This window comes from Neopelma chrysocephalum, unplaced genomic scaffold (genome assembly GCF_003984885.1).
Source record: "Neopelma chrysocephalum unplaced genomic scaffold, ASM398488v2 Primary Assembly neopelma1_22b, whole genome shotgun sequence".
In the NCBI taxonomy this organism is placed as follows: Eukaryota; Metazoa; Chordata; class Aves; order Passeriformes; family Pipridae; genus Neopelma; species Neopelma chrysocephalum.
The window spans coordinates 15,710,779-15,725,922 of NW_020897690.1; the positions used below are offsets into that span (position 1 = coordinate 15,710,779).

Here is a 15,144-nt window from a genome sequence, read left to right on the forward strand (position 1 = left end):
TTAGCATTAGTAATGTGTATATCTTTCTGTTCAGTGAAGGCTATTGCCAATAGGTACCCAGATCTCTACTTTTGTTTTCATTTGTTTATTTCTAAATTCAGACTTGTGTTAATTGATCTGTTTCAAAATACTTTTGCAGAAATTGAAACAGGGGTATTTTCATATAGTAAAGCAAGCAGACTGTGCAAACAAAGCACTTAACCATGTCAGGTGTTGAGGCACTAAAGTTGCCACAATTTACCAAGGAGCAATTTCCCAGTGTGGATGATACACAGCCCTTCATTTGACCACCATTAAAGGGTGAGCTTTAAAGCATATGCTGAAGTCATGTCCATTTCATTAATTATAAACACACACTGGTGGTTAAGCACATGGTAAATGCCTTTCTCAGCTGGGCCCTACGGTCCCAGCTTGAGACAGGTCTCTGCGTTCGCTGAATGTTGACTGGGATGCTCAAATTTGGAGACCACTAAGTTAAGCACTTCTAAATTCAGATGTAGTGTCCACTGCATTCAAGCCCAGTTCACTTGAATGTGTGTAAGTGGCCTGTGAGCTTTATGCTGTCTTTCATAAATCAACACTGATAGGTTGCAGCTGGCATATATATAGTACAATACACTTCAACAGCCTTATCCAGTATAATGCTCCTATGACACGGTTGCCTTGCTGCCCAGCCTGAAGTCTCTCTGATTCTAGCTGAAATGACTTTTCTGAATGATGATCTGCAGGATATTAAGAAGCAGGCTGTTTATATCCAGACTCACTTGGGAAACAATAAATCAGAATCAGACTGACAGAGGAGCCATCTTTTCAGTAGAAGTCAACACTTAGATCCTGACCACAGATTTCCATTTGGAAGAAGCATTCTGGAGACATGTACAGATGCCTAGGGTGATGTTTCTTTACCCACAGTTTATGAATGATTGCTGTTTTGTAAAATAGTGAACAGTGGTTTAGAGAACTATTGCAGTTTTCTTCAGGCCACAGACATTGTCATAAGTGCAAGCCAGCAAAGAACTGAGTAGGAGAAAATAAAAACAATAAGGGAACATTGAAAGTCCTGCCTCATTTTAGTTAGTTGCAAATGAAAAGCTTTGTGGTGAAACCATGCAAAATGTGTCCATGTCTTTTGCAAAAGGTATAGGAGGTTCTTCCAGTTGAAAAGATTGAGAGTAATTGCTCTCAGGCATCATAAATGTTCATGGATGTTTCCTGATATAGCTCTTCCTTTCAGGAAACTAATACATGAGATGACTGATGCAAGCTTTTTAGCTGTTTTGTATTCACAGCCAGGGCTGAGTCAAATTTGAAGTGCACAACCTGAAAAGGATAAGGCCTGCAGGCTATACTGAGCCATCAGTCCCATTTCAGTGATGCAGCCTGTCCCCTGCCCTTTGCACAAATGTGATTTTTCTGGTGTTACATAGGCTACAAATTGAGTTAGATTCATTCTGCAGTACTGAGGCGGGGTAATGAGAGTCCTGACAAGAGCAGATGCTGTCACTTTAAGTGGTTTCTGAGAATTAAAGCAAGTAGCTTTGAGGCTTAGACACCTGCAGAGAGGAAAACAAAATTATTTTAGAAAATGAGGTATACTTTACAGAATAAGCCATTATTTAAACAACTAAGAATATGTTTGAACTCATATAATCTCTCATTGAAAAAACATACTCCTTATCCTGATTAGAAGGAGAATACCTTAACTGCAGTACAATACTAACAACAATAATGTGCAACTTTCTGTTGTGAAATCTTCCTCAATATTTTAATTGCTGGACTAGCCAAAATAGTTTCACTCTAATCTTGTCAGAAAATTCATAGCATATTGTCATAAAATATAGGTGTAAAATCAGTGTTAAGTTTATAGTGCACTCTTTTATTTACTTCCCAGTCTAATGGGTTAATCCCTATTCTTTATCTATATAGAAAAATTGGAATTTTCATCATGGTATCCTCCAATTCTTGTGATCCAATGTGTAGATCTTCAGCCAAAGATGAAAAGCAGGTTTCTCCTGATTGTGGAAACATCTTAGGTAGACAACAATGTGATAAATATATTTTCACTCCATACATGCATGCCCTCTTAGTAAAAATAGGGACCAAATTTATTCCTATTTCAAAAGATACCCTACAATCTTTTCAAAGCAACCTCCTTCAAATGGTGATTGGTCTTCCAGAGAAGTCGTAAATGTACCTCAAAGCATTTTAATTTTTTTGTTCTTCTCATATGACTCAGGAATATAGGAAGGCCCAGTATGGATAAAGATTAGATTATTTTGAGGGAAAAATATGTTAGCACACAATTTTACCAACTATATATACAGTATGATTCTGATTTCAGAACTGTATTTGTTTCAAACTCAAGTTCTTAGTACATTGATACAGAAAAAATACTGTATTGTCTCATTATTTTAATAATTACTTTTTGCAAGTTTTGCTATGACAGTATGTTTGTTTCTGGAAAGGTCTAGTGGATGGACAAGTATCATCTAGGTTTTTTGTTTTTCTTCTTATTGGCCTCATCATGAATTCACTGAGGGACATGTGCATGCATACACACAGAAAAACGTGGCTAGTTGCTGATATAAAGGGAAAAATTGTAAAAGCAACAGATAGTGCGTTGACAGTGTACTTGGCAGAAAAGGTACCTAGAAATAATAAAATAAAAAAAAGCAAAATTCTGGATTTGGCATTTTTATAGTCATCTCTTGGCTGTACTGTAATCAGTGTGTGACTGTGGATAAATTATCTAATGCTTTTGTACTTCAGTACTCTGACTAGAACCCAGATTACTTTATTTATCTATTTAAACTGCAAAGTGTCTTTTATTATGTAAAAAATCCAGTACAAGACAAAACCCAGACCCAGCCTTTATTAGTGCTTTCAGAAATGAGACAGGGTGTTTAAAATGTAAGTGTATCAGTGAAAAATAAAATAATGTCAGTTTAAATGTACTTGGTATTTGGGATTTTTTTGGTTAAAATTCTACCTGCATATTCCCAGTAAATTATGATAGTTCATTTTCACCTAGTTATATTCTCTTTCTACTGTGAAATTTAAGCATTTGTGTTAGCTCTGCTTTTGACCCACTGATCACACAAAAGGGTACATTAAATGAGACATTAAAAGAATAAAGGAAAAATAGTTCCGGTATTTTAGGATGAATTTCTGAGAAGTTTATCTGGGAAAAAATCTTGCAAGTCTAATAGTAAACATATGCTACTAGTGAACAGCTTCCAGGCTGCAGATCCATTGAGCATAAATCAGTTACAAATCTCTGTTGCAGAGCTCTAATCGAGGCAGCAGCATTTGATGACCTATTCTGTCAACAAGAATTCCAGCACCATAGTTGCTCAAATTCAGAACTTGCTTATATACCATGAACTGCAAATTATTTTGATGGCAATTGCATATGTGAGGTTAGTATTTGGCCACATGATAAGCATGTGGAACACATAGAAATTATATAAATTATAGAAATAGCATAATACTGTGAATATATTGCAGTACTTATCAGTCAATTTTATACTGACATTTGCTTTTATGCATCTGTTTCAATGGACGCTTATGGGAGTTTTGGAAAAAGACCCACCCATGTTCTCAAAAGTTCCACAAAGGATTGGTAATGGCTAACATCAATTTATTTTGCCCTAAACCACAATAGTCCCATACCATTTATCACTTATTCTTTTTGTTTATTGTTGCCTTTGCAGAGAGTTTTTTTAATTTGCTATATTTTTTTAATTTTCTGTGCTATAACACTTTTTTTTTTGCTTGTTCTGCAGTTCTGTGCAACTCTTGGAACCACACCTTGCTGCTCCTTTGACAAACTGTTAGAACTGGGTCCTATTTGTAAGTCTTTGCTGCTTCTTTCTAAAATTGCAGATATCAGTTTAAGCCATGCTAAGTCATTTCCAGGATGTTGTGCAGTGTCAGTGTTCCAATTCAATAAAGCTACTTATAGATGAGACCTTCAATTACAGTTTTATCTCTAATATTAGTCAAGCAGCAAATGTGCATTCTCAAACTCTTAAAAAGTATAGAGGACATTGCCTCAAGGGTTTTTTCCTGGTGGAGTCATATTTTGGAACACTGTCAGTTAAAAATTACTGTAAATGCTTCAGTTTGTAATATTCTTCTTCAAGCCCTTCTACCTGCAAGTGCATCTATAGCAATGGTGAATATCAGGGGAAAGTTGAACTCCCATTCTCCTCTGCACCAAGTGTTTTGTTTCTACGTGGTTCTAACAACTATGAAAAGTAGGGAAATATGCACTAAAAATCCACATGTATTCTTAATCCTTACTCTCCCCTTCCTGATTTTCTTCATCTTTCAAGAAAATAGAACAAGTGCCAGGGCGTTTAATGCAGCGATTGAGTCATGGACTCGTCATAAGTATTTCTGTGTGATGGTTTGTTGTGTCAAGCTTTGATCTGCCAGCAGGGTTTGGTCAAAAGCACACGCTGGCTGATGAAAATGAAAAGTGCACCATATCTATTCAAGTGTACATTTAGAACAGGAAATTTACAGCTATAAGCTATTGGAAGCAGCTTCATAGAAACTGCATTTGATGTTCTGGTAATTCATTCAGTGGGGCTTGTGTGGTGGTCACTTGCTCTGTGAGGTTTCTTGCTCTTCAGCACAAGCCCAAGAGACTCAGTTTCTCTCAGTCCTCCTTTCTAAACAGGTTTCTAGTAGTCTGCTGAGCAGCTAAAGATTATTTTGCTGTTTGAGTTATTCCTATAGATCTGACCTAATAAAACAGTGACACCAATACTTTTAGGTATAGCAGTCATTCATGTGTGTTTCACCTCAATGATTCCCTGTTTGTGCAGTAGAGATGAGAAGGATTTCACACCACTGAAATCAGAAGTCTCGTGCTAGCTTTTCTGCCTGATTTTCCTCTTAGTATATATGAGCATATTTAAAAATAATTAATCAGTAGAACTTTCAACATGTTTTCAAATAAACCTCAGTTATGGATTTTGTGAATAATGTTGTATTAGCTTTTCACAGACCTTTATGCAAAAGGAAAATGTAGTTCACAAGAATGAAAATTTCAGCTTGAAGTTGGTGCCCAAATGCAGATCACAATGGATCTCTGTATGTGGAAATAACAATCAGCATTGTCTGATGACCAGTGTAAAAATGTTATGTTGGCTTTAGCCATCAACTCATAGACCAGAATTGTTACCAAATGCATTAATACTATGATCTATAAAAGAATGTGAATACTAAACTACAGAGAATACATGAGCTGCTCATATGACAAAATATTTCTGCAGATACCATTCAGTCGCTAATCAAAACTAGCACTTTCTTAACACATCAGTGCTTGCTTTTGCAGAAGTATCTCCATCCTTGTAATAAATAGTTTGCTGCTGGCAGTTCAAAAGCATGTGCATGCATATATATCAATATGTAAAAAATATTGTATAGAGACACATGTTTATGATTCATGAGTTAGAAGTGGGGAGCACAGCTAGTATTCTAGCTCTTCCTTCTAAAGTAGTTTTATTACCATAGAAATTATAGTTAAATCTCTAGATATATCTTTTTTAAAGTGTATTTTTAATGGTTCTTAAATCAAAATCACGTAGTATTTTGTGTTGCTTAATATTAGTAAGACAAGACATGATGATCCTTGTGAGTCCCTTCCAACTCAGTATATTCTATGATTCTATGACTTTGTTCCAGGAGAAGTGGGAAGGAAAAGTAATATGTTATGTATACATCTTTATGTATAAATGAAAACCCAGATGGTAGAAACATTTAATCTCTTCATTTAATTTTAAATTGGGAAAATAATAACATCAAAGAGAAACCTCTCAGGCACTTGGTTTCATCCAAATTAATAGGACTTTTTAATCTGCTGTTTAATTTATTTCCCCTTCAATTATTTTTTTAGGTAATAAGGAAAATATCTGGATGCATATTGATGCAGCCTATGCTGGGAGTGCATTCATCTGCCCTGAATTCAGGCATCTTTTAAATGGAGTGGAGGTGAGTGGTGTTTTTTCTCTAGAAGCCTGCTAAAACCTTGCTCTTTCATAGAATTTGTTTGTTGTTTATGCATCTAAGATTAATGGCTCTTCCAGAATCTCCAAGTAAGCTGTACCTCAAATCTCTGTACATTCTATTACGTTACTTAAGTTTATATAATTTTTACTGGTTTATACTGGAGTATGCAAGTTACCCCACTACGTAGAAGTTTCTCATTCAGAATAGCAAGTAGTACTGAATCAACAAAGCGTCTTACAAAATAGAAAAGTGGAACTCTTTCCCAAATATCCCAAATGACACATTTATAGAAGCCTAATTCTACCTTACATGCACACACAAAATTATTCTAAAAAAAAAGTTCTGTCTGATTATGTCATTATGTCTGATTTTTTTCTCGCATCCTGAAAGTTATCTAGGATATAGCCAGTAGCTCTATCTCAAACAGACAGGGTTTAATAACCAAGAGAGCTAAATGAAATATTCCCCCAACAGCACTCCTGTTCCTTTTTCCTCCCCTTGCTGGGCTACTTGGCATTCAGTTGCTTAGATAAGAATACTTCAATTTCCTGCTGCTCCCCTCAGACAGCCAGATAAGTCCTTGTCTTCCACGTCAGTGGAGAAAATATTACTGTTTGGTAAAGCCAGAAGTTTAAACACAGCACTGATAGGTAGTGACTAATGAAGAAGAAGAGGGAAAACCCCCTCACAAATAAAGCATTTCTTTCTGTCTCTTTTTTTTATCAGCAAATGAAGCTTGTTGTAATTTCCTGTGTGGGAACATTTTTTAAATTATTGTTATTGGTTCCCAAAGGAAATGAAACAGCATCCCTTGTGTGGGCCAGCATTTTTCATAGCAGTAAATATTTAACAACCATGAATAAGTTTCCTACCTTACCTAGTACAGGGTGATAGCTAGATAGATATATAGATAGATAGACAGATAATCTTCTCTTATTAGAGTAATTGTTAATTGTTTACAGGTGACAGGGAAGGTTATGAGAAGCAAATGAGAACAGAAGAGTGCTATAACGTGCTGCCAGGCCCCTCTCTCTCTTTTTTAAGGCTGATGACTTCTGCCTTTGTTAAAACAGAAAACATGGATGAAGCCTTTCCCACATGATGTCCATCTTACCTATCTGGGTTTCTTCTGACATCACACTTAAACATATCTCAAGTAAACTGGGCCTGGCACATTATATATATAAACATGTATTGCCAGTCCTTATTCTTTGGTGGCATTTCTTTTGACTTAGATGAAAAACTTGATTTCTACTGAAAGAAAATACCCTATCAGTAAAAAAAAAAACCAAAACAAAACCCCAAACATTTCCTAGTCAGTTGTAATTTTATGAATGAATGGGATGTGCAGATTCTGAATTAAATAAATCATTTGTCTATGTATATTTGAATTTTGTGTGTATATGTTTAATGCTCTTAGAAATAGAAAGCTTATTGGAAAATGTGATATGAACCACCAGTGAATGTATCCGAGTATACAGATTTATTTTTTTAGTTTACAATGAGATATGTACTTTTCTGTAACATATGTATCTAAAAAATATAATTTTCAACAAATGCTCAAAATGTTGATAATACTAATAGCCTAACTGCACACCTAACATGAATTCCATTCCCAAAATGAATGAAGATTTAACTAAAACAGTTACTAACTAAGGTGGCATTAGTATGAACATAATAAAGACCCAATTCAGTAATTCATTTGTAGTTAAAGTGTATAGAGACAATTTAACAGGGTTATATCATTAGCACATGGATCCTTTTCTCTTTCATAATTCTGTTTTTATTTATCCATTTTCAGTTTGCAGATTCATTTAACTTTAATCCTCACAAATGGCTCCTAGTGAATTTTGACTGCTCTGCTATGTGGTAAGTATTACAGTAAAAGGAAACATTGCAAGGGAAAAAATCACATTCTGTTAGTCCGCCTTTCTACCAGTAAACATTTATTTATATTTCTCTATTGAAATGAGGAGCACTGAATAGCTTCAAGTCTTGTAAATTATTTAAAAATTCCCTTGTTTCAAAAATGTGAAATTTAGAAATAGGCCTGAGCTCTGCATGATGTTTCAGAAAGAGAGAGAGAAGTCCCAAAAACTCTGCAGATTCATACCTGCTCCATTTTGGGACTGTTTAAAACATAAAGGAAAAACTTAATTTAGGGATACCAGTGCAATGAACAATATGCTCAACAGAGCTTTTTGTTTTTCTTTTCCATATATTTTTTTTTTGTTTAAGCTTCCATCTTTTAAAAGCCTTTCTAAAAATGTTTGAGTGTTGGCTGATGAAAAGCAGTTGATTTCAAAAAGGACTATGTATATAATTTTGTAATGACTTTCAATTTCCCCAGATGACAGCAGACAACATTTTGATATAAAAAGATGCCAAAATAGAAACCCATAGACATACTTTCAAACAAACCAAAGTATCATAGCAGTAATAGTAGCATGGTTTTGTTAAAAACATTCCAAAATAGATGATCCTATTGTGTCCCAAACTAGATGTTTACCAGCATCACAACTAATGATACTTTTTAGCAAAACAACTATTCAGTAAATGCAGACTAGTTATCAAAATAAATGAAAACATTAATTTCAGTGATAATGGAACAAAATTTGCAAAAATGAGAAAAAGGAAGGAAAAACTGAATGTTAAAAAGAAGACTCCAAAACATCATGCAGAGATAGGTCGCCTTATTTAAAAGAAGAATAAATGTGAGACAGTAGTCACTGAGTTGCTTTTGGTTAAGCTTTGGCTCTTTTAATATCCCAAGCAAAGCTGACTTTTCAGGTGATATATTACATTTTTTATAAATATTTTAGCTGATATAGGCATTTCAAATATTCCCAGCCATTGTGGTCTTTTTTTTTCTTTTCCTTAGTGTAAATGGTTTACATTTTGACTCTAATTCATCAGTAGCAGCAGTGATTAAGCCAACACTCCAGTTTATAAGTACCTCATAACATGCTGTGTCTGTGTGTATTTGAAAATAGGAAGACAATGAAACAAACTCCTTTGATAGTTTCTCCCATCTTTTTCTCATTAATCAAAGACATTGTTAAAAAAAATAGCCACCTGCAAATAAGACAGTACACTATCAATCTCTTCAGTGTTTGTAGAACAATTAGGGGCCAGAGTCTAGTCCCTAAAGTTTAATTTCTCATTAATTCCGCTTTCCCTGAAAACCCTGTGAAACTATGTTAAAAGTGTTTTACCTGGCTTTTCAGGAAAACAAGGGAGTATATCCAATCCTACTGTGAGTTCCATCTCAGGTGATTTTAGCTTCTTCCTAGCAAAGCTTAGACTTCAGACTTAGGAAAGTATTTGTCTCCATTTTGTTTCTTGATGTTTTTTCCTTTCTTTTTTTTTTGTTCTGTTTTGTTTTTTATTTGTTTGTTGGGGGGGGGTTGTTTTGTTTTTTTTTTAAATAAGGCATTGCGTAAAATGTTTGTTTTCATAGATAGGAAGATTCCATTGCAAGGAATCTCAAGAGACTTTACAACAAGTCTCCTTAACCAAAGTGAAAGTTTCACAACTACAGCCATACAAGCTTCATTTAAGCAAGGCATTTATGTATAGATGTTATTCACTTAATAAAGAATGAAATGTACACTTAAACTCTTTGACTTGAAGTCAAATCTATTGTTCAGCTAACTCTAAGACCCATCTCCAAAATTTACCTCTCTTACCTACTAAAAAGGTGAAATTTGATAAGAAAGGATGAAGGAACATGGTGAGAAAAAGTAATTATGAAGGATACATAGTCCTCTTAGGATCCATGGGAAGTATTAAACATGATGTTGTGGTGATATGGAAAGAGTTCAGTAAACACTGAACATCATTTCAGAATGAAAGTAATCTGAGTTCCTTTGATGGGCGGGCTTCTAAATAACCCAGGCTCCTCAGCACTTTCCCCAGTAAACACTCACATTTCTTTTTGCTGCAATCTGATTAAGAAAATTTAGCCATTAGGTCTGTAATGTAATTATTTAACTACTCGGTGCAATATGTGGCACTGATATAATTTTGGATTTGGAGGCAATTTCATTATAAACCTTTTGTAAAATATTCTCAGACTTCTTGATGTACAGAAAAGAGCAGTCAATTTCCTAGAAAAAGAAATTTAATATAGCCATTCCAAGAAGTGTATATTTTCTATATTGAAATGTTAGAGTCCTTTAGAGACTTTGTCCTGAAACTACTGGTCAGTTTTGCCTGACTTGTTCAATTGCTACTCTGGAATATTATAAAATGGGAAGAAATGTCTTCATTCAGGGAGTGTGAAAATAATAATCTTTCAAAGTCTTGGTATTCTTGGTTTTTTATTACTCTTTTCAGGGCTTAAGTGTTAACTTTTGGTTGGGAAGGTGTTTTAGTATTTGGAAGGAAGGTGCTTACAGGAAATACTTATCTGTAGATCATAAGAGCACAGAATGGCTCAGGTTGGAAGGGAACTTAAAGATCATCTAGGTCCAACCAAGTGTATGGTTTCAAAGCTGTGTATCTCTCTCTGTTTCAGTCCCTCTAATACTGCTTAGCCTATTAACTGTGTCTGGTAATTCAACCACCTGCTGCAACAGGTAAAATCAACCTGGGCACACTTTGTGCAGGTACCAGCCTTTTCTCCAGTAGAAGTATCTGGGCGTCCATTGCAAACTGCCACCTGTACTGATGTACCTTCCTTATCAGTTCTGTCTGGGTTTGAGCAACAGTCTTCTCAGGGGCTGTCTCAGTAGATACACTGGGTTTGGCTCTGAGGTGAGTGCCCACCATTACGGCAGAGACCTAGAGCACTCAGCCCTCTGGTGTGGACCTCCTGAGCACTCAGCACTTACCTGAGGTGTGGAACTACTTGCAGATTGCAGCACCCTTCCTGCATTTCCTGCCTATGTGAACTGCCACACAAACTGCCATGTCACATCCTTCTGACGTGATCCTTCATTCGGCCAGGAGTATTTGCAAAGAAAGTTAAGAACACCACTCCTGTCACAGAATATGCCAAGTTGGAAGGTACCCACAAGGATCATCAAGTCCAACCTTTAGCCCTGCATAGGACCATCCCAAGAGTCACATCATGTGCCTGAGAGTATCATCTAAATGCTCCCTGACCTCTTTCAGTTTTAGTGCTGTGACCACTTCCCTGGGGAACCTGTTTCAGGACCCAACCACCCTCTGGGCAAAGAACCTTTTTCTAATATCCAACCTAAACCTCCCCTAAAACAAATTCGGGCCATTCCCTCAGGTGCTGTCACTGGTCAGCAGAGAGAAAAGAACAGTGCCTGCCCCTCCTCTTCCCCTCGCAAGGAAGTTGCAGACTGCCATGAGGTCTCCCTTCAGTCTCCTCTTCTTCAGGCTGAACAGACCAAGTGATCTCAGCCGCTCCTCATACGGCTTTCCCTCAAGGCCCTTCACCATCCTTGTTGCCCTCCTTTGGATACTTTCTAGTAGCTTAATATCTTTCTTATATTGTGGTGCCCAAAACTGCACACAACATTCAAAGTGAGGCCACAGCAGTGCAGAGCAGAGCAGGACAATCCCCTTCCTTGACCGGCTGGTGATGCTTTGCCTGATGCCCCCCAGGACATGGTTGGCCCTCCTGGCTGTCACATTCAACATGCAATCCTGCTGACTCACGTTCAACTTGCAGTTGACCAGGACCCCCAGGTCCCTTTCCATGGCACTGCTTTTCAGCATCTCATTCCCCAGTCTGCAGGAACCTCTGGGGTTGCCCCATCCCGGGTGCAGAATCCAGTACTTTTCCTTGTTGTACTTCATGTAGTTGGTGATTGCCCAGCCCTCTGATTTGTTGAGGTCTCTCTGCAGGACCTCAACAGCTCCTCCCAGTTTTGTATTATCTGCAGACTTGCTTAGTATCCCTTCCAGTCCTGTGTCCAAGTAATTTATGAAGATGTTGAAGAGCACAGGGCCCAAGATGGAGCCCTGTGGAACCCCACTAGTGACAGGTTGCCAGTTTGATGTCACCCCATTCACTATTACCCTCTGTGCTCGACCTGTGAGCCAATTGCTCAACTACCTCATGATGTGTTTGTCCAGCTCTTTTTCCCGTCTGAGATAGGTGCATCCTGTCAGGTGTCAGTGGACCAGGTGTTGAGTAGATCATCCCATTTGTGGTCAAAAACTACAGAATTTTTCCGATTACACCAACCTCAGAGACACTTATTGACCTGATGGATCTGCCTATTCCTGTCAATATTATTCCTCGTTACTGGAAGAATTGAGGAAACTGTTCACTACCTGTGGTCCTGATCCCTCTACAATTGTCCCAGGGCCCCGAAATCTCTTTTGATTGCCCTTGGACTTCTCTTTGTTATTTCACTGCTGCCAGTTCAAACAACCAATGGCAGACAGTAATCAGAGGGCCTTATTAAACTGGAGAGTTTGCCAGTAATGTCCCTTGTCCAGACCACACAAGCACTTACTGCAAAGTTTAAATACATAGAGTGAAATCTAGGCATGGTGTATAGAGGTGCAACTCAAGTGGTTCATACACATTGATGTCCAGGCTTTGGATTTATTTTAGTAATCCTTTTAGATAGTTTTTCATGGTTGCCAGATTAAGACCTGTGAAATCTCCTTTTAAAAAAGCAGCGACATCACCAAGAAAGTACGAGATGGCAGCATTTTTATGTCTTCTAAGCTAGATGTTCCTGCAGAATAGCTATCTGTTCCACTGTTAAACAGAGAAGAAATTAGCTGTCACAAAACAACTAAGTACATTGCTTGTAACTTGGATTAGCTGCATACAGAATGAGCTACTGAAACATTAATATATCAAAGTAATCAAACATATCAAAAAAACTACAGTAGAACAACTTCAGGTTTGTTAAAAATATTTACCCTAATTAAACCTGCTTTCAGTTAATAGTTCCTTCCTTCTCTCCACAGGACATTTCCAGCACACAAATAAATTATTGTTTTTACTGAGAGCATTCTGAAAGTTTGTTGCTATTTTTCATGTGCATAAGCTTACTTATCTTCAGCTATATACTTTCCACACCAAAAGGAAAGCACTTTGCTGTTAACCTTGGTACTTCCCGGGCCATTAGTCATAGAGAGGCTTTTTGTTTGTTTGTTTGAATAAGGGGTTTTATGACCACAGCCTAGATGTGAATGAGAGCTGGGAGTGTGTACTGTCCTGTGTATTTATAAATACACAGTAAAATATTGGAAATTAGATTTTTCCTTAGAAATTTACAATTTTACATTTAAATATTAAAACATAGGAAAAAAAAGGTTTGGACTTTGGTCATTTAGAGTATTCCCACGTTGATACAACTTTTGCTTACTTTGTAATATATTTATAGGCCTAATATAATGATGTAGCAGTCTTTCCCTTTTTCGATTTATGGTTTCTTCTTCTTCTGCCTCTATAAACCCCAACATTTGTGGAGGTGAGTCAGTCTTACACAGCGTGAAGCATGAACAAGAAAAATCTTGTTATCAACCACTGGCAAAACATAGCTTATTCTCTCTAAAAGGGACACACTGGCTTTTGAACCTCAGTCCAGTCACATCACCCCCTAGCTGGCAATAGTAAGGTATGCTTCTCAGTGTTACATTGTGCTGTAGCATGTCTGTCAGTAACTGTGTATTGGATCCAGCTAAGGGCAGGGTGGTACAAGAGGGAAGTCTGAGTCTGGACCGGGTGGCTTGCCCCTACCAGTGGCTGCAGCATGGAGACACAGCGGTCAGCATCCACAAAGCCTCCCCGCGACTGTGCATGGTGTTTAGGAAGCAACAGCTCTTCCCACGCAGCTTTGTACTGCAGTAATTTCAAGACAACTTCTGTTGACTGCAAACATTAACATTGCTTCAGCTAGTCTCACATTCTGGTGTGAGTGTCTATCACCATAAAAAGATCCTCTATGTCTGTTTCTTGTCTGTTTTTAAATATGCAGTCGTGCAGTCATGCTGCCCGTTCCTGCTGAGCCTTACACTTAACTACTTGTAAGTACAGTACTGATATGGCTGTGAAAAAGCACTGAAAATGGCACAGGCTGTGCTCAGGAAATATGCCAGTTTAAACACATTCAATTTGACTTCATTTCTTGTGGAAATATAATCCCTTAAATTTCTATTCTTAAATTTCTCAATTTGATTTCTTTCTTTTTTTTATACAGGGTGAAAAAAAGATCAGATTTAATAGGTGCCTTTAAATTAGACCCTCTTTACCTGCAGCATCGCCATCAGGAGTCTGGTAATTTTACAGTTATTATTATTTTGTTTGCACACTGATATTTAATGGGAAAAAAAGGACTTAAGATGAAAACTGAAATTCTTAAAACAACCTAAGTTGTTTAGGAGCCTCTTTCCATTTTCTGAGTGCCTGAGGGAGTTAAGCTTATTAAAGTGCAAGTATTTGTCTAATGAGATTTTAGTTAGTTAAAAGCAATAGAAGGAAAGTAATTTTATAAAGTATTATATTAATTTTTTTGTATTGGGATTTCCCCAGTTCCAGACTTATCACTGATTCTTTATAGGAGTGTTGAGAAAATTCTTTATGGTCTTTTGGCTGTCAGATAAACATATGACTGGGTGCTGTGTATCAAGTTCTTTAACCTGCCTTCCCCAACATATCTTTCTCCAGAATGGTTTCAGGATCTGATTTGGTTTTAGAGTTGCTAAAGTCTGTGACTTTTTTCTTAGCTATTTGTGTGATTCAAATTTTTCAAAAACCCATGTAAGGAGCAAAAACTCCCAGAAGCCACAAAGAAGACGCTGTCTCTGCTATATTTTTGAGTGATAGCTTCCTGTGGCATTCTCCTGTAGCTCTCATATTCTTACACTGGCTGTAGAGAAAGGCAGTAAGAGCAGACTATCTGTCTTAAACAAAATGCTCATGAAAGCTCTTCACAAAATGCTCACAAAGAACTTACAAATCTTAGGCTCTGTACAAAGCTCCTTAATGGATTAGTGCTGCGCCTGCACATACCTCGCAACCGCAGAGTGATATTTGCCATCTAGAAGACCATTTTTACACATTTGGTTATTAACTGAATAATTGTGAAGAAATTCACAGCAGTGCAGTGTCAACATGGTGGAAGTTCTCTCATAACTTTCTCAAGAGGGTGAATCATATGTGGACGCTCTTACCATGTACTC

At 37.1% G+C, this 15,144-nt stretch overlaps 1 protein-coding gene across 5 annotated transcripts in view; it reads left to right on the plus strand.

The window, feature by feature from the left end:
- DDC (dopa decarboxylase) overlaps positions 1–15,144 on the plus strand; it is a 70,066-nt gene that overhangs the window by 37,504 nt on the left and 17,418 nt on the right. For all 5 annotated transcript variants that reach the window (XM_027680592.1, XM_027680584.1, XM_027680603.1 and 2 more), the window contains 4 exons: positions 3,786–3,852; positions 5,909–6,003; positions 7,823–7,890; positions 14,163–14,239. In XM_027680592.1, coding sequence (XP_027536393.1) covers positions 3,786–3,852; positions 5,909–6,003; positions 7,823–7,890; positions 14,163–14,239 — 307 coding nt within the window. The remainder of the gene's footprint in view (positions 1–3,785; positions 3,853–5,908; positions 6,004–7,822; positions 7,891–14,162; positions 14,240–15,144) is intronic.